Here is a 20,454-nt window from a genome sequence, read left to right on the forward strand (position 1 = left end):
AAGGTCCACACGGCAGAGCATTACAGGAAGTGTTTATGCGGCAAAGCCGAGGGCAGGAGATAGAGGTTAGCACCATTCTCCAAACTTTCCCAGCTGCTTCTGCTGTCAGGGAAGGGGCTGGACATACCATAGAATCTTCCAGGCAGCTGCCAGTGTGTTAGATCAGTTGCCACCCAAATGAGTTAAGGACGGCTGACCCTGAAATATAGTGGACTAACCCAGAATGAATGGGTATAAAAGCCAAACAGTCACCTCAAGTCATCTCCTGCCCCCAGACATCTAGGCCCCCGAGAGGAGAGCAGGCCGGCTGTTCTTTGCGATGCAGCTGCTGCTCATCTGCCCTGCGGAGCTGTCACCCGGCCTCTCTGTGTGACACCTGGCCCAACCTCCTTCAGCTGCAATAAGTGCTTTTACTCTGAGCTAGTTCCCCATCTCCTCACCTCACCTATCCCCTCAATTTCCCTTATCTCATGCTGATCTTTTTTTTTTTTTAATTTATTAGGGCTGCACCAGCAGCATATGGAAGTTCCCAGGCTAGGGGTCAAACTGGAGCTACAGCTGCCAGCCTACGCCACAGCCACAGCCACGCAGGATCTGAGCCTCATCTGTGACCCACACCACGGCTCACAGCAACGCTAGATCCTTAACCCACTGAGCAGGCCCAGGGATTGAACCCAAATCCTCATGTGTACTAGTCAGGTTCTTAACCTGCTGAGCCACAACAGGAACGCTAACTGATCGTTTGAAAAAACAAACAAACAAACAAACAAAAACCACCTCCCGGTCCTTAAGTGTTTCCCAAACTTTTAAAACAAATGTCCCCAACCAGTACACACACCTTAACCTGGAAGTCTCCCATTTTGCCCAGGTCTCCAGTCCACCCCCAACCCCATAACCACAGGAAAGGGAAGGGAAGGAAAACCCAAGGAAGTTGATTTTGAGCAGGAATTTCAACCTTTTTTCTCACTACAAGGAGACAGTAGAAGGACAGTAAGATGGACAACTTAGGGGAACCTGCCCTCTCTCCTTCTGGCCAAAATACAGAAGAGCAAACAGAAGACCAATGCTCAAACACTGCATATGTCATCTCTGACTGAGAGAGCTGCTGAAATTCTAAATTAAAAAAAGAAAAAAAGTTCTTCATCCATGTGAATGATTTCTTCCCAGCCCCAAGAGCTCTGGGGGAGCAGGACCTCTACGACTTGGCAAACCTGTGATCCTGAAGCTCTGACTGAGCGACCTTGTCCCCACCCCTTCACTGAAAGACTGAAAGGCAGGACCCCAGGGTCCTCCGGTTCCCTGAGTGAGGCTCCACCCTGGCAAAGGGCACGGAGGGTGCTGTGTGGACCAGACAAGTGCACAGCCAGATGGAACGCTGTTGGGGAAGAGACCTGGCCAACAACTGACTTTTAAAGACAATGTTCTTATAACCCCAATATAGATACTATAACTTGTTCATCTCATCATTCATGTTATTCATTTCTTTGTTTACCCAAGAACTACTCATTGCAAATCTCCTAACAGCGTTAGTGTCCTAACAGTACCTGGGAACAAAGGAGACCCGGGCGCCAAGCGCCTGTGCACACATTGAAAACATACAGCGCCGGAGTTCCCTGGTGGCCTAGTGGTAAGGATTTGGTGCTTTCACTGCTACTGCCTGGGTTCAACCCTTGGTTTGGGAACTGAGATCCCACATGAAGCCACTGCACACTGTGGCCAACAAAAGAAAGAAGGAAGGAAGGAAGAAAGGAAAGAAAGAAAGAAAGAGAAAGAGAGAGAGAGAGAGAGAGAGAGAAAGAAACAAAGAAACAAAGAGAAAACAGATAATGAACAATAAATACAGCACTTAAATTCTGATATGGGAAGGCAGATAACACCCATTCAATAAAGATGTCAGGCAGGCCTTGACCATTTTTCTAATGAAAATTTAGTAGAAAAGAATGACAAAGTCAAAGTGTTCTTGGAAAATGGGAGCTTGGGACATGTGAAAAGCACTGAGCAGAAGTGAGCCCTCTGGGGGAGCGGCCTTCTAGAAGGGGGAAACAAGTGCATGCAAAGCCTTGAGCAGAGTGAGTGCGGGGAGCTGAGGAACAGCCAAGAGGCCAGGGCAACGGAGCAGAGTCTAGAAGGACAGTAAGATGGACGACATCAGGGAAGACAAAGGACCAAGACGTGGTTGACCTTCACGACCTCAGGGAGGACACGGGATTTTTTTCTGGAAGGTTTGAGCTGAAGAAGGATAAAGTCTGACCTGGTGTTTGTTTGTTTGTTTTGTTGGTTGGTTGGTTCCCAAGCCAGGGATTGAATCCAAGTGGCAGCTGGGACCTATGCCACAGCTACAGTGACACGGGATCCCTAACCCACCGTGCAGAGCCAGGGAATAAGCCTGCACCTCAGCAGCAATCCAAGCCACTGCAGAGACAATGCCACATCTTTAACTCATTGCATGACAGCAGAAACTCCAAGCCTCACCTGTTTTTGTTTTTTGCTCTTTAGGACTGCATATGAAATTTCACAGGCTAGGGGTCAAATCAGAGCTGCAGCTGCCAGCCTACACCACAGCCACAGCAATGCAGGATCCTAGCCACATCTGCAACCTACACCACAGCTCTTGGCAATGACGGATCCTTAACCCACTGAACAGGGCCAGGGATCGAACCTGCCTCCTCATGGATACTAGTCAGGTTCATTACCACTGAGCCACAACGGGAACTCCCTGACCTGTTTTTAAAGGCTGACTGCTGTGTGAAGAGTGGCCATCACAGGGACAAGGATGGAGTGGGAGACCGGCTGGAAAGCTACGGCAGCAAGCCAGGGAGGGACTCGGGGCGAGACAGGGGTGCCGAGAAGGGGGGCAGATTCCAGGTGTGTTCTGAATGAGCGGCTAGCAGGAATCTCTGCTGCATGGGATGTGGGGAGTGAGAAGGCACCAGATACACCTGTCTGGAGTGAACAGAAGAACCAGCGAAGTCAGCAGCCCCGCGGTCTGATCCCGCTCCATCGCCTGCAGTGTGACAACGAGCTTGTACAGCACTTTCAACCTCCCTGGGTCTTCATCTCAAGCGGGAGATGGGTGGACTAAAAATTTCTAAGGTTCCCGTGGATTCTGACATTTCTCCTTTCATTTTGGCATGATGTCAGATTACAAAGCAGATTGTCTCCTTTTTGGCCATGCCCATGGCACGCAGAAGTTCCTGGGCCGGGGATCGAACCCGCACCATAGCTGTGACAAGGTCAGATCCTTAACCTGCTCGGCCATAAGGGAACTCCCATAAAACAGATCATTTTTTATTTAGTAATTTAGTTATTTATTTTTTGTCTTTCTGCCTTTTCTAGAGCCATTCCGCTCCCGTGGCACATGGAGGTTCCCAGGCTAGGGGTCAAATCGGAGCTGTAGCTGCCGGCCTGTGCCAGAGCCACAGCAACGCAGGATCCGAGCCGCGTCTGCAACCTACACCACAGCTCATGGCAACACCAGATCCTTAACCCACTGAGCAAGGCCAGGGATCAAACCCGCAACCTCATGGTTCCTAGTCAGATTCATTAACCACTGAGCCATGACGGGAACTCCGATCATTTTTTAAATACTCAGGTATTACACCTGTATTTGTACGGTTCAAATAATAGTCTTTTCAAACACCTATATTGTCACCATAGCTTTCAATTGCTTCTTCCCTCTTCAATTTTTAATTAATCAGCGCTGCCCAGTCTCCAGCTGTCAAAGGCTTTGCTCCGAATCACTGTCAACAACTTTATGAAAACTTGGTTCTTCTGCAAGATTTGCAATTTCACTTTGCAGTCTATTTATATTGTATGTGCATTAGGGTTGTCAACTGTTTCCCATACCCTGAAATTAGCTGAGATGGACTGAGAGCCGAAAATGTTAAAGATATTGACCCAATGGGCAGGGTTAAAACTCTCGTGTTAAACAGGGACGGTTGTTTGAGCGGAGACCGATTTTATAAGGGAGCACATTATTACCGAGAATTTTCTTGTTAGGATGACTTTTCCTTCCACATGCAGCTGGGGACTCAGATAACAAACAAAAAGATCCTTACCGCGACATGACAGCTTGAAACGGTTGCCCATGACGGATCGAAAATGTCTTTTACCAGTTAGGTGTGGCATTTGAACGTCTAGTTCCAAACCTGTGTGTATTTTATATGTATGTCCATATATGTAAAATATATAATTATATATAAATTATGAGTATTAATATTCCACAGATCCCAATAGAGAAAGTAGTTTGGAAAATCTGTTCTTAGACTTATCATATTTATTATCTAGACAGAGAGATGATAAAGAAGAAACATGCACAACAGCATACTTATTATTCTTTAGAAATAAACTCATTTTTGCTTTTGCTTTTTAATTTTTGGCAATATCCCAGTGTCATTATACAGCCCTCTGCTACCCAAGGCTGGCGCGGTACTTGACTAGCTACCTACTGCACCACTCAGAAGGTCCCAAACACGTCCCGTGCTCTCTGGAACGAGACAGACTGGGGGAGCCGGAAAGGCAGGCTAATGAGAACAAAGGGAGACAGGAACCAGTAAATTGCCCACGTTGGTTCTTCTGGAGCTCCCTCTGTCCCCTTTATCACTCCACTTGAGTTGCATGGCACAGAGCCTATGGAGAAGACATCCCCACCAAGAATGAGACCCTTGGGAGATCCTGCAGGTCTTTGCACCACTTTTCCTGAAACAATGGATGAAGAAAGGTGGCATTCCATTCTACGTGGATTTAAAAAAACTTAGAGGAACGAGAGGAGGGAAAACAATATTCCCATTTGCTCGTTTAAGCTGGCTAAGACAATAGGAAATTCTGTGTAAGGGAATGGAATCTGGGACCTGATAAGAATAATTAAGGTTTTGCAGAGCAGCCAGAGGAGTGAGCCAGGGAAAGAGAGACACAAAAGGAGACAGTGCGCCATGAATACCTTTAGTTTCCTTGAAAATACATGTCACAGGGGTGAGGCACACGGTGAGCTCCGCAGGACGCATCATGATCAGGGGAAAGCGCTTCGAAACCTACATCCTTCTTATGAGCGTGCATGTGAGAGACAGCTGATGAGCAGCTACTTCTAGTGCTTCAATTAATGCGGCACTAACTGAACAGGCACATTAGCTCAGAGATGGAAATGCGAAGACAGTAATGTGCCTCCACTTCCCTGACCGACCACACATGCACGTGTGCGTGTGCACGCGCGCACACACACACTCACACACACACACACAGGACAGACACTGCTAAATGAGATTGATAGTCTAAGTTCCACGTGAGCTGCAAGCATCAGCACTTGGTAGGATGCCTACTACATAGTAAGTGCTTTGTAAATATCTGTTGCATGACTGAATCCATGTTCTCTTCCCTTCGAGCCTAGATGTGGCCTTGCAGTCCTGCTCAACACAGCCACTGATTCCAAGACGTTAACTCCCAAATAGCCAAGGTACACAAATTAAAACCTGCCTGCCCTCCCTTCACAACTAGCTGAATTATACCCCTCTCCCTTTAAGTGATGGCATTTGTACAGAAAACACAGGTAGCTTCCTGGGTTACTCTAAGCTCCATCATGACATCCTGGTTAATGTGATGCAGTTGTTTGCACCACAAGGCAAAGACTTTCATGTGTTTGGAAACAATGAATTCTGTTTGAAACATAAAGCCTATATAACGGATGCTCTCCTAAGGCACTATTTATCACTGCTGCTTGGACATATTTAATAATGACGTGGTTCTCTAATTACTGTGTCTGGACTCTGTTTTTGGCAATGTGGGGAGACATCAAGATGCTTACCAATATTTCTTGGTAAGTCTTCTTTCCTTCCTGGACATACAGACGATGACATTTTCCTGACGCCACGCAATCAGGGGACGTCATGTGCTTACTTTTGACCCAAAGACGGTAACATGTGTTGTTTCCAGGCTGAAGCACGTGGGAGATAATGCGCCACGTCCTACATACTCATCACCTGCCACGGTCATCCCGCCATCATGTCTTAAGATCAAGGTGCCACACAATCCAAGCAGACAGGACTGCTGGGTTGAACCCCACAGAACGGCAGTTACCTGGGTGAGAAATAAACGATGACGTAAAGGCACTGAGATTTTGCTGCTGTCGGCTACTACCCCATTCCCTAGCTCATCCTAATACAGTCGTGATGAGGTCTGTCAGCTGTGATGAAATACCTATCCCTGCCCGACCCTCAGTCGTGGGCAATTTAGGAGCAGCTGCCAGATTCTCAAAAGTTACAGGGTCGGAGTTCCCGTCGTGGTGCAGGGGAAACGAATCCGACTAGGAACCATGAGGTTGCGGGTTCGATCCCTGGCCTTGCTCAGTGGGTTAGGGATCTGGTGTTGCCGTGAGCTGTGGAGTAGGTTGCAGACGTGGCTCGGATCCTGCGTTGCTGTGGCTCTGGCGTAGGCCAGCGGCTACAGCTCCAGTTCTACCTCTTGCCTGGGAACCTCCACATGCCATGGGTGGGGCCCTAAAAAGACAAATAAATAAATAAATAAATAATAAAAAGCTACGGGGTCAAAACATTTGATGAAAGAGCAAAGCAGCAGGTACAGAAAAAAAGAGGTGATGATGGAGAGGACAGGGGTTTGTGAAGAGAGGAGCTGGCAGAGCAAAGAAAGGGGAACAGAGGAATCCATTACGAGGAAGTGTGTGAGGCGACATTCGGGTTTTTCCTCACCCAAGACATCAGAAACACCGATGCTGCCTAAGCGACCACCAGCCATCAGTCCTAACTCCTCTCCACTCTCCACTCTGGGTACCGAAGCCTCCGTCAAGCTCAGCCGCGGGCGCTGTCTCCCTTCGGCTGAGTTAAAACCAGTGAAGCAGCACGCTCAGCTGACTGAAGTGGGGTTTTGGACTCAGCGCTTTTCAAAAAGCTCGTCCATAAAGCCACAGCAGAGTGGAACCTGATGCCAGATACTGGTCTGGCAAGTATATGGCAAGAAGTCTTCAGCTTAAATCCCAATTTGATGCAGTAACGAAGATTTTGCATGATTTCAGACTGTTTCCCAAAGACAGGTTCCAGGAAAGGAGGTTGCAGCATTATGGGTAACAGCAAAAACTGGAAATAGTCTATGGAATCAGCAAAAGAGGAATCAGGAATTCCCACTGTGGCACAGCGGAAACGAATCCGACTAGGAACCATGAGGTTGCGGGTTCGATCCCTGGCCTCGGTCAGTGGGTTAAGGATCCAGCGTTGCGGTGAGCTGTGATGTAGGTCGAAGAGGCGGCTCGGATCCTGTGTTGCTGTGGCTCTGGCGTAGGCTGGCAGCTACAGCTCCGATTAGACCCCCTAGCCTGGGAACCTCCATATGCCAAGGGTGCATCCCTAAGAAGCAAAAGAAAAAGGAAAAAAGAGGAATCACTAAAAAACCAACAGCAACAAAACAGGAAACATCCATGTAATAGAAGATTGCGGGTAAAGCGACATGGTATTTTCAAAGAATGTTTAGCAGGATGTGGAAATAAGCTACCATGTAATGATAGGTGAAGACAAAGACGCAAACATTTTCAAACCGAATAATCTCTATTTTACACAAGAATACATAACACGCATAAAAAGACTAGAAGGAAATATATTAAAATGTTACCAGTGATTGTCTCTGAGTGGTAGGTTATGGTGACTTTCATTTTTTTGAAAGTGACTACGTTTGTTCAAGTTCTCTTTCATGAATACACACGAGCCTATATTAGGGGGAAAATTTTATCTTAAACAAAATAAATTTGTACCAGGGCTTCAGTGATTTTAATTATTCCACGGAATGTTCTGGGGTGAGGAAAACTTTGGCTCAACTCTCTATACCTTCTCAAAGCAATCCCAGACAATAGTCATTAATGTGCAATATGATGGCTCTTGGCTCTGCTGAAGGGATGTTTTATTTTTATATTTTTCAGTTGATATATTATTAATTAAATAAAATACGATTACAACACTCTTCAGAGCCCTGTTGTTGTATTATTTATAAAACTTTCTGGTAATATAAGGCTATCCTCAAGTTAGCTCATTTGAAATCCAGGGATTCTTTTTTTTTTTTGTCTTTTTGCCATTTCTTGGGCCGCTCCCGAGGCACATGGAGAGTCCCAGGCTAGGGGTCGAACCCGGAGCTGTAGCTGCCGGCCTACACCAGAGCCACAGCAACGTGGCATCCGAGCCGTGTCTGTGACCCACACCACAACTCTCAGCAATGCCAGATCCTTAACCCACCTGAGCAAGGCCAGTGATCAAACCCACAACCTCATGGTTCCCAGTCGGATTCGCTAACCACTGAAACACGACGGGAACTCCAGGGATTCTTAAAATGATTCAGCATGGCTGGGGGGAAGGTGCTGGGTTCTCCAGGCTTTGGAACATCCTGTGCTCGCCTTTGTCAGGAGAAACACAGCCAGAGTAAGGGGCGAGCTGGAGATGAGCCATGCCCCGTTGCAGTCGTAGGGCCGCCCTGCATCGCTGGAGGGGGTCCAGGCATCCAGGCAGGCGTGAAGCCCCTCTAAGGTCCAAGACCATTCAGAGCTGGAAGGATTCTGGGAGGGTGTCAAGCTGGCAGGATTGCTTTAGGAATGGGGGGCCGCAGTGGGGATCTCCCAAAGGTCAGTTTCCATCTGTAAAATCCTGGGATGAACCTGGAAGGGAAAACACTAGATGCTGCTCCTGGGGCTTCCAAATAGGTTCAAGCTCCCAGGCTCAAAGCAAGGACTTCTTTCTCCTCTCCTCCCCCCACCATCCTGGATCTGACCGGGAGCTCATTACACAGAGACCTCTCTGTTCATGAGCCTGGCTCGCTGAAGACCAGCCAGTTGACGAGTACTTACTGGGCAGCCAGCACGTGCCGAGCACTGGCTTGGCACTCCCCAACTTTTGAGTAAACAAAGCAGAGGAGTTCCCGTGGCTCAGTGGTAATGAACTTGAGTAGTATCCATAAGGACACAGGGTCAATTCCTGGCCTCATTTAGTGGGTTAACCGTGAGCCATGGTATAGACTGCAGATGTGGCTTGGAGCCCACATTGCTGTGGCTCTGGTGTAGGCCAGCAGCTGCAGCTCTGATTCGACCCCTAGCTTGGGAACTTCCATATGCCATGAGTACAGTCCTTAAAAGCCAAAAAAAAAAAAAAAAAAGCAGAGAAGACACACAGTCTAGTGTTTCTCAAACTTCCTAAGTGTGCATGCATGTTACCAGGGATCTTGTTAAAATTGCAAATTCTGGGAGTTCCTGTCATGGCACAGCAGAAATGAATCTACCTAGGAACCATGAGGTTGCGGGTTCGATCCCTGGCCTTGCTCAGTGGGTTAAGGATCCGGTGTTGCTGTGAGCTGTGGTGTAGGTTGCAGACATGGCTCGGATCTGGCGTTGCTGTGGCTCTGGTGTAGGCCAGCGGCTATAGCTCTGATTAGACCCCTAGCCTGGGAAGCTCCATATGCCACGGGTGTGGCCCTAAAAGGACAAAAGACAAAACATACAAATAAATAAATAAAATTACAAATTCTGTCCCAGTAGACCTGGAGTAAGGTCTGAGAGTTTCCTGAGTTTCCAGGTGATGTTGATAATTCTAGTACCTGCACATCATCTTAAGTATCAAAGGTCTAGTAGGAGGACAAAAAAGTCCAGTGGGGAAAACATGTATGAAAAAATAAGCTGCAAATATTGAATACCTACAGTGTGCCACACAGTAGGAAAAACCAACTACATGAGTTCTGTCCCTGGGTTTCTCCCAGTCCGGATCTTAGTAACAGGTGTCTGGAGGGACACGGAAGCCACTGAAACACATAAAGTGGTGCCTGTGGTCAAATCAGTGCCTGCATGTGGATGGGCCACGGTTAGGGCCGTTGGCATGTGAATCTCCCACCATGCCCCAACCTTGAGGTTGGACACTCGCTGTGAAGATACAATCCAGTAACCTCAGGAGCCAGGGCTTAACCCACAAGGAAACCGCAACAGAATGATTACAAATGGGATTTTACACTAGGTCACTTCTTAGGTCCTTTCCCATCCTAGGAACCTACGAACATAACAGATGTGAAAACCTATATACGGCCATGAGCCAGCTTCTGGAAAAAGCAGAGACATTGTGAAAGCACAGACAGGCAGAGCGTGTTACTCCTACGCAAGGTTTATAATGAAATTAAACATCTGTCATGCTCGAGACTGTCTTCTAACGTCCATTCACAAGGAGAGTGGGGTGCTCAGAAGTTGGTTGGAAGCTCCGTGGTGGGTGAGGGATTATCTACTGGGAGACGCTCAGGTCCTACCCCAGATCTACGGAAACAGAATCTGCATTTTGAACAAATCGCCAGGTGAGGTACACACACAAAAGCTTAAGCAGCACTGGCCTCTGTGCCTTTTCTGCCCTCTGTGTTACTGCACACCCAGGGCCATGACAATGCTTGGCATCTATGAGCTGCTCAGTAAATATCTGTTGACTGATCATTAAATGAACTGTAATTTATAGTGAACTTGCACACTACATTTTAATTTGAAGAGCAGCACAACTTTTGAATTCGAGAGCTAGGCGTTCTAAGGCACCACGTGGCCTGCCATTCTTGCTGGTGGTATTGTCACATTAGCAGGACACCAGGGATCTCCTTCCTTAAAGCTCTCTCTGCTTCCTCCTAAAACCATGCTAAAATAATAAGTGAAGGAATACACAAAGGCTAAAGAGAACAGGAGAGGAAAAGACAGCATGCAACAGAGGTCTCCAAATATTTGGGGGCTGGAAGGTAGGTGATGAGTGATAACTGGCTTAACAGAATGGAAAAAGAGGATACCTAAGCTCCTGGACAGTGTGCTTCGCAGCAGAGGCCCAGAGAGGCTCCAGGAGGCAGGATGAGGATGGAGCTGGAAGAGGAGAATCGGCGGCTCCCCGACCCCACCTGAGACATTTTTCAGAAACAATGGCATCAGGTGAATGTTGACACCATCCCTGCCTCCAACCCCGACAACCAGGCTTAAATACCTTAAGGAGACTAATTCTTCTCTGAAGAATCTGACCTAAGAGAGACAACCAAAGATGCTTCCCTGCAATGCATCCCCAATAAGATGATCAGACCCCATCAATCACCCTCAGTGAAGTCTACCAACAGACAAGCCTTGCCCCACACACAGAGCTGCAACCAAGCTCTAAGAACTTCAGCTTTAGGGAACAGATGTTAAAGGAAAATCTTCCCCGTAAAAGACAGAAATGAAAGCAAATCAACCAAGGGAAATTTGGAGAGGATGGCAGATTGCATTTTCTGGAAAGATCCACAAGATTTCTGTTCCCACATTTTCTTTAAAACTTTGATTTCTCCCATTAAGGGGTGGGACTTACATTCCCTTTCCTTGAACCTGGGCAGGACTCTGACTCACAGAGGCACACAATCCATCATTGAAGCCAGTGGCCACTAGGCACACATGCCCTCTGAGCATCTGAAACGTGGCTATTGTGACTGAAGAACTGAAATGATCATTTTATTCAATTCTAAGTTGTCTAAATTAAAAAATTGAAGCAGTATCTTTTACCAAACACCTTGACTGTTCTGATAGGACTACATTTCACATTAACTATGGAAATTTTCACATCTGAAAAAAATATTCAGCACTGAGATGTGCTTTAAATATAAAATCAAAACTGGATTTTGAAGACAGTATGGAAAAAAATGTAAAATATCCCACTAAGAGTTTTATAATGATTACATATTAGAATGATGTTTGGATATATCAGATTAAATCAAATATCAGTAAAATTAATTTCACCAATTTCTTTTTACTTTTTTTTCTCTTTAGAGTCACACCTGCAGCATATGGAAGTACCTGGGCTAGGGTTTGAATTGGAGCTGCAGCTGCTGGCCTACAATGCCACAGCCATAGCAACGCCAGATTGGAGCTGAATCTGCAGTCTGTGTCACAGTTTGTGGCAACACCAGATCCTTAACCCACTGAACCAGGTCAGGGATCAAACCTGCATCCTTAGGGATACTATGTTGGATTCTTAACCTGCCAAGCCGCAATGGGAACTCCTATTTTTACTTTTTTAACGTGGCTACTAGAAAACTTAGAATTACACTTATGCCTCATTATACCTCAATTAGACAGCACTGCAGCTGAATAAAGAGGAATGACTCTAGGTAACTTTTGAAGTTAGGTAATAAAAAAGATGCGGCTTCCACCCAGTTCTCCCATTCTTGGGATGTGCACCCTAGAAGCCCTGAGTCATCATGTAAAAATCTGCCACCTCTGCAGCTGCTGTGCTGGAAGGAACACAGGTGTGTAGAGAGATGCCCCAGCTGTGTGAATCTTCCCAGCTCAGAGACCAGACATGTGAGTGCAGCCCGCTGTCTGAACTCACACAGGCTGATAATGTAGCCTCACTCTAAGTGACCACTATGAGCGAGTCTCCCGCACTGACCCTACTGTGACCCTACCTTGAGGACCATGTGAGGATTTGCTCATGTAACGTGAGAAGCATCCAGGCAGGAGCAGGCCTTGTTCAGAAACCAAGACGTGAAAGGGCAGTTGAGGCTTCCAGGGCCTCTCCATTTGGAGTAGAAGAATCTGAACACAAATATCCCTTGTGCCTGCCCAGTCTTGTACCTCTGCTCACATGCAAGGGAGTGAGCCTTCAGACACTTCTAACCTAGGTGACACTGAATAGACCAAAGATGAGCTGTACCTGTGGAGTTCTGCTCATGCGAACATTCATCAGCAAAATAAAGTTATTCTAAGCCACTTATATTGCGGGGGGGGGGTGATATACACTCGATAACCAGCCAGAAGGAATCATGCTGGAAATAGGAAAAACAAAAAACTAAAATTACAATTCCTCTCTCCTTAGAGAGATAAATGTATGTAAATACAGCAGCGATAAAATAATCCAGTTAAGGTCTTTCCAACTACAGTATTAGGAAAGATGAAAGTTCACTGAAGAAATAACGATTGTCCTTGGAACATATACTCTGGGGCTCCTTGGTCTCTATCAATTTATTTGATTAGCAAAATGATCTCAAACATATAGATCAAAAATTGACCATGGATGGATATAAAAAAAGAGCATGAATATTAGACAAGATTTCTCAGCAGCTCTCCCTGAAATCTTTCAGGTCAAAACTGAATGGCCTGGAATTCCCACTGTGGTGCATCAGGTTAAGGATAAGGCATTGTCTTTGCTGAAGGCGCAGGTTCAATCCCCAGCCTGGCACAGTGGGTTAATGATCTGGCATTGCTGCCTCTGCAGCATAGGTCACAGCTAAGGCTCAGATTCAATCCCTGGCCCAGGAAATTCTATATGTCACCGGTGTAGCCAAAAAAGAAAAAAAAAAAAAAAATGAGGGGCCAAAAATCCAGCCCTGTGAAATAAAGCTATCCTGATCTCAGAGACTGCTAACCCTCTCACCTTCCAGGATTACTCTGACCTCCCTGTAAAGCAATCACAGGGTGTGCCTTATCTGCCTTCTCTGTCAGGGCTCCTAAACCTGAGGTGTATCTTGTAGATCAGGTACCATTAGCTACAAAGACTGCAGTGAAATGCCAAGGTATTACCCCTACTGGAGTCATGATTCTCAAGATATCATACATCCTGGGCTTCCACACTGACAGGAGATCTAACACTGAAACTCCTTCAGGAGTCTTCTGAAACAAATGGCATCACAAAAGAGACAACTTTCCCAAGAATCCCAGATCAAGCAGCAGACAGCCAGACATGGGCAGCTTTGATCCATGACTTCCTGATCAAGACCCGTGGACACAGGGAGCCACTGACTGCCATACCCGTATTTGTCTTTCTTTCATCCTTCTTTCCATAACTATCTTTGCCCTTCTCTGTTTAAAACTTTGTTAAAAGAAGAGTCTTTAAATTCCTTCCTCTAATAATGTTATTCTGGATGCCAGAGATTAAACCTCAATAAATCAAGAGGATGTAAAAATGCTGGGCAAATTTACTGATATCGAACCTCCCTTCTCCTTAGTCTGGGAATGGAATTGTGCCTCTGGCTGATCAGAGGCTGGGGCAGGGTCTAGACTAATCAGCATTATCCAAGGTCTTTGGACAATTCTTTTAATCCCCTGTTGTCTCCACAGTCATTCACTATGTTCTCCTCAGAGTCTTAAATGCATCTAGTCAGCCACTTGCTCAAAAAAATACAAAGTTTGAAATTCAACTACAAAGGCAAAAGTCACAAGAAACTTTTGACAGTCACCAATGAGTCTGAGTCTTCAACTGACAGGAGTTAGATCATTTGAGGGAGTGAACAAATCAGAACCTGATCAGAGAGGACCCGGTCTCCCTGTTGACCAAGAGGAGGAGCTCCAAGAGACTTGAAAAATTTCCCACCCTTATGTGACACGATGGCCTTACGGCCCTGGCGGCGGCTGTCATTCCCCCACTCTTGATAAAACCCAAATTTCGCATCCAATGCCTGTTAAGTCACAAAATCAATTCCTCTTCCTTCCTCTGATTCCTCTTCTGACTGCAGCTCTGGTCCATTTCCACACCTGCTCACTGTGGCTTTACTGTTTGACAACTTTGTGACCATTGTGGACAAAGAATGCTAGGGAATAAGGAAAAACTTAAAATAACCACTGTTGTGTTAGAGGAGGGAGACTATTAAGACTCATTTCCTCTTTTCCAAATTTTCTCTAAGGTAGTTATATTATCTCAATGGTAATTATATCTCCCAGTGAAAATGGGAGGGATATGCTTTACTCAGTTCCTACGCAATTATAACCACTCCAGAGAAGACGTCCAAGAATATCTTAAGAATGCAAAGTTTTCCACAAAGTCATTCAAGATAGCTCTTGAGTCACCTGGAATATTGGTTTCTTTAAACTTTTTCTTTACAAAAAAAAAAAAAAAAAAACCTGTTTCTCCAGCAGAAACATGAGTATTTGGTTTAGAAATGACCAATGTCTCAAAAAGCTTTGAGTTCCTGCCACCTACTCTTCTCCAAAATGCCAAATTAATGGCATCTGATCCTAACAAAGTGAGGCATCCACAGCTAAAAATGTCTTTATAATGGGGATAGGGAGAGAGGGGGAAAAAGCAGGGGTAATTTTTTCCCAATATGTTTGTCATTATTATAGGTTATATATACAGAAGGAAAGTTAATTAAGCTTTAAAAAAAATCCATCACACATCAATGGCTGCATTTTAATGAGTACAAAAAGTTGAGGTGTTTACTACCAATTAAAGTGGTTTTTAAATAAGCATTAATTAACACAGAAATTCAGAAGAAAGTTATACCTTGTCAAAGAAAGGCCAGTGCAGGCTATGCCCACTTCTGCTCCCATTCATATTCAGATAGTAATTACCACCAACCCTATATTTTCCATAATAATGAGGAGATGCTGTCATGTCGATCAAACAACAACACACACACAAAAGTGGTGGAATTAGAAATTCTCAACCTGAAGTAAACTTTTCAAATTTTCTCCTTCTGGGTTTTTTTCCTCATCCATGTCAGTTATTCAAAGAGGAGGTTGGCCCGACTTCAATAGTGAATTTCTCTTTTTCTCCTTTTTGCAGGGAGCAATGTATAAGGAGTACTCGTTGGTCAAGCGTACTCCAGCAAATCAGGACAATTACCCAGTCATGATTTAAAGGGGCCTGCCGTTCTCCCTTTGTTTCTTAATAATCACGTTCATTGGCATAATCCTACCGCGACCCCACTTCCCTTTAGAAAAGTATTGTCTATTATAAGGTGGTAAGGACAAGAAAGACATAGGACCTTTAAAACCCACAACCGGACTAGCCCACACTCTGATGGGTGGTCTCATTCTTGGGTGAAAAGTAACGCGGAGTGTGCCAGAGTTTGGGGAGGCACCTAGGAAGAGGCCATGGGGGTGGCTGCAGGAAGGCGGCTCTCAGTCACCTCCAGGCAACACAGTTCAGAGACCAATCCTCAACCTCACAAGCCAGATGCTCCTACTCATGACCTTAGTCTTACCAAATTCACACGCAATTGGCTAATAAATCAATATATCGATGTATTACTCTCTAATGGAGGAATTCAGAAATGCCCTTTCGAGAGCTTGGAGTCCTCCTGCTCCCTCTCCCTGGGTGATCCCTTCCCACTACCACTGTGTTTAGGAAAGGAAGCTGAGTTATCCACGAGAAGGCTCCTTGGGGAGCTCAAAATCACAGCAAGGAGAGCAGAACGGTGTGGGAGGGTTCTGTGCAATGGAACTTGCCCTCAACAAACAGGGACCCTCTTTCTGGTGTTCAAAACACCCTGATGCTTGGCAGGCAGGGCCTCTCCCTTAGACAGGGCACACATGCTGACTCCGGGCTCTCTGGACGCCAATCTTCTGAAGATCCCTGACAGACACTTCGCTTTATCTGGCCATAAAGTTCCTCCCTGTGTGGTAATTTAATTAGTCAGATTCTCACCACACTAGACGCTCCTCACAGCCACAATCTGTAATGACTGAGAGGAGAGAACACCAAACAAAAAAGATCAATTCCAGGAGTCTGCACTGGACATGTTTTCAATCAAGCTGGCTAAGTAGCTGTCGAGGTAATGCTTGAAGCTAAAGGGTGAGAGGAGCCCGTGGAAGAGACTTTCTCATCTCCCAGAAAGGGGTGGTTTCTCCTCAACGTGCAAAACGGAGGCAGGATGCTTCCAAAAGTTCACGCAAGGATGTGGGGGGGAATCTACTAGTCTCCTTAAGCCTTGAATTACGCATGAATAAAGAGACAGACAAAGAGATGCTTTGATCGTGTGGCCTTTCATTTGCCAGAGCGCATTCTCATTGTATACCCAGGAGGCTGTGGTGGCTTCATAAGACAGGTTAGGTAGCAAGCCAGTTGGAAGGGGCTTAGAGAACTTGTCTGGAAGCCACATCTGCAAAGCAAACAGGCCATTTTTACCTAGACTGAAGGTTTCTGGAAGTGACAAACATCGAGGGAGCAAGGGAGGACTCTGCCCATCACTATGGGATTACTGAGGCTGGGAGCCAGGTCTAATTTATCTCTGAATCATGCAGATGCCCAAGAGGAGGAGCAACCCAAGACGAGTGTTCAAAATGTTTACTAAATGCGTGGGCAGCGAGTTTTCAGTTCCATGTCAAAGATGCTAAGTTCATGCCTGGCTGTGATTCCCTTAGAAGCCCCCGGCTTCCCTCTTGTTTCATGACTAGTGACTGTACCAACTAACTGATATACCTGCCCTTGTGACATCTAGGCCCTGGAAGAGGGTGATAAGTGATGAGCAAAAACTACAAAGAAAAAAAATTTTTTTAAACCCAGGAATTTAGTTGGAAAGAGAAGAAGCTGAATTGATACATAAGAGAAGGAGGGGCTGGAAATCAATGTGGAGTAAGACGTGGCCCACACCGCAGAGCACAAACATCCTGCCTTGCAAGCTGCAGGCACTCTCCATCATCCCTTTTTTAAAAACACTGCTTTTCACTGTAGACACTCACCTTTGTCTTTATCTGATCCATTTGTACAGGAATAAACAGGCTTCCAAGAACAGTTAAGTACCAATGTGCTTCTTAGGGGAGAATAGCAAAAGGTTAGCAAATTCCAGAGATGGGTAACACGCCTCCTTGGACAAGTCTGGCAAAATGAAATGTCTCAAATTCCAGAAGAATGAAAATCTCCTCATGTGGCTGCCACTTTGGCCTTTGCTTTTTCTTATTCCTTTTGCTGCTGTTGCTTTTGTAGGCAAGTGCTCCTTTGGGGCACTGTTTAAGCATGCAGTTAATTACACTTCTTTTTGGAAGAGTGTGGGTTTTCCCCCATAGCACAGAGATGGGTAACACGCCTCCTTGGTCAAGTCTGGCAAAACGAAATGTCTCTTTTTCTGAAATTCCTCAGTGATGTTACTTTTATCTGGCCTTATTAAAATGGAAAGAACTTCCCCTATTTGTGTCCCATTCTTCTATTTATCAGACTTGGGATAGATTGTGCCTTTCCACTCAATTTGGACAATGAACTGAGTTTCATTTTTATTTATGGCTTCATAAATCCGTTTCACTTGCTGCTTTTCATGCCCCAGTTCCACGCTGTTGTGTTGGGATTTCCCACTCTGCCAGGCAATTAAACCAAAAACTCATGGAAAAGAAATTTCTTTACAAAACTCTTTTAAATCCAAAAATACACATAATCATCTCCATTTCAGGTCCAATATGTTTGCGGGATGGGGACTTTAAGTCTTCATTTTGAACACCCAACTCTCCAGATTAATTCTTTCTTTGTCACAGCCAATGTCTTGTTAGAATTCGAAAGGTTAGTTCAAAATGCCAGGATGGAAAACACACTTAATTTCAAACACTGTTTCCAGAACAGGTGCCAGGCCTGTGAGAAGATACTACACTGGCCGTGTGGCTGATGGGCTTGAGCAACGGCAGGCGGTTCACACACCACGATCACCTGAGCTCAGAGCGGGATAAGCCCAGCAATCTGGAGCAGCAGTAATAGTTCCGTGTTCTATGCTGGATTCAACATGAACCAACCAACAAACAAAAAAACAGCCAAATCCAACCACACAGACCCACAGCATTAAAGGAAGGGTGAAGAAATGTACTCCCCTTTCTCAGTATTTGCCAACCTCAGAGGAAATTACTGCTCTTTCTCTAAACACTCAATAAAACAGCAGGTGTCTGCCTGATAAGGCTGCATCCAATACGATCCAACAATAGATCCAATCCCACTGAAAAAAAATGTAGGGGTTGGGTTCAGGTATAGCTCAATCTTGTTACACAGAACAGAAAGAAATCTAATAAAACTTTATTTAGAGACTCAGTAATCTAAATCTCATGTTGCTCAGACACAAGCTAAGCTAAAGTTTACTCTGATGCCTCTGATTCGAGAGAGAGAAAAAGAGAGAGGCAAAAAAATGCTTAAATCTGGTCCTACCAGGCTGTATGCTACTTAAGACCAGGAACCATTGCTGGATCCTCTCTGTATCTAGTCCTTGGAAGGTGCTCTGTGTTTGTTACATTAATTTAGCTGAAGATCTTTACATATGAGGTGAGCAGGCTGCTTCAGTCACGAGGGGTGACGCTGATGCTCTGGCTTAACTGCAAAGATCTCCCCTTCCTCCCTGTGTGTGGAGCCTGGGAAAAGATACACTAGGAAGCAAGACTTTGTAAGTGTGTGTACTGCATGATGTTGACACGGCTGACACGAGTGTTTGGATCCAGCTGGCAGGTATCTCCCTGGAGTGGAGGTGGGTGGATCAGAATGTGGTAAGGATGTCACCAACCATTAGGATCATCCACCTCCCTTTGCAAACCACATGACCTTCTGGCTTCAAAGGTACTGCCTAGTAGAGAGAAGACAGAGCTAACATGAGTACACTTGTTGACTTAGCAGGTACTATTATTATGGAAAATTAATAACTGGATTTTTCATTTACATCACAATCTTCTGAAACTTTGCTCATGTGGATCCATCCTCCTGAACTTGATGAATTCTGGTGAATCAAGTTCTGGACCTGGCCAAGACGGGTTCCAGAGCCCAAACTGTGCTACACATAGCAGGGGTATAATGTCATGGAACTTCCTGCCTCAGCAGCCAGCCAGCCCGCTCTTAAACTTTCTAGTGTTACATAACCTCTCAGGAAGTCCTTAATTCTACCACAGGGATACTGCATAGTAAAAGGAGCAAGAGAAATATTAGCTAGAATAGCACTTTCTCTATCCCACTCGATTACTAAAATGCACTGAAAGTAAAATCCCTTAAAGAACAAAATCGTGCTTGCAAAGAAATTTTTTTAAATCCCTTTCCTTAATAACACCAAACAGAGATGAGCCTGAACCAACATAGAGACTCAAGGCCATTTTCACGACGTTGCTCGGGTTGTATACTATACAAGAGCAACCATCAAAGGCATCGTTCATTCAGAAACATTATTATAGATTTTTGTATTTACTAGTCAATAGTACTAAATGCCTAAGGAAAGGTCTTTTCTTCTCTCTTTTTTTTTTTTTTTTTTTTTTTTCCTTTTTTGGCTGCATCCAGGGCATATGGAAGTTCCTGAGCCAGGGATCAAATTCTAGCTGCAGCTGTGATCTACACCACAGCTGTAGCAAAGCTGGATCCTTAACCCACTATGCCACAGCAAGAACTGTGTGGCGTTCCTTTCTCTAAGGCTGTCTTTTTCTAAACTGCATGAAGATACCAGTAAAGGCTAGTAGCAGCTCTTTAGAAACCCACCTCTAGTAAAATGACAAGGCAGCCAGCATCCTTTTTATTTCTATTCCTATATTTACCTTTGGTTATTTTTATATTTATGTTTATGTATATATATAATATACACAAGACACTCCTCCATGTGCCCCACCCAATCATAATTCTTTCCTTCCCCCAAAGTAACAATTATCCTGTTATAGTTATCACTTCTTTGCATTTTAAGAATCATTTTATCACCAAACGTGATCTCTAGGGACTATTATTTAGACATGCCCTTAAAATTTTCACTATCTTTTTCCGTTATTTTAATCTATGGGTTTCTCCTCCA

General features: G+C 45.1%; 1 protein-coding gene across 7 annotated transcripts in view; it reads right to left on the minus strand.

Annotated features, from left to right (window-relative positions):
• Positions 5,772-20,454, minus strand: part of RPS6KC1 (ribosomal protein S6 kinase C1) — a 230,954-nt gene continuing 216,271 nt past the window's right edge. For 3 of the 7 annotated variants that reach the window (XM_021063842.1, XM_021063833.1, XM_021063840.1), the window contains one exon: positions 5,778-6,069. In XM_021063842.1, coding sequence (XP_020919501.1) covers positions 5,878-6,069 — 192 coding nt within the window. In that variant the 3' untranslated portion in view covers positions 5,778-5,877. Of the gene's footprint in view, positions 6,070-20,454 lie in introns of all 7 variants that reach the window. The other 4 variants (XM_021063835.1, XM_021063836.1, XM_021063841.1 and 1 more) reach the window with 4 other exon arrangements.

This window comes from Sus scrofa, chromosome 9 (assembly GCF_000003025.6).
Source record: "Sus scrofa isolate TJ Tabasco breed Duroc chromosome 9, Sscrofa11.1, whole genome shotgun sequence".
NCBI lineage: Eukaryota > Metazoa > Chordata > Mammalia > Artiodactyla > Suidae > Sus > Sus scrofa.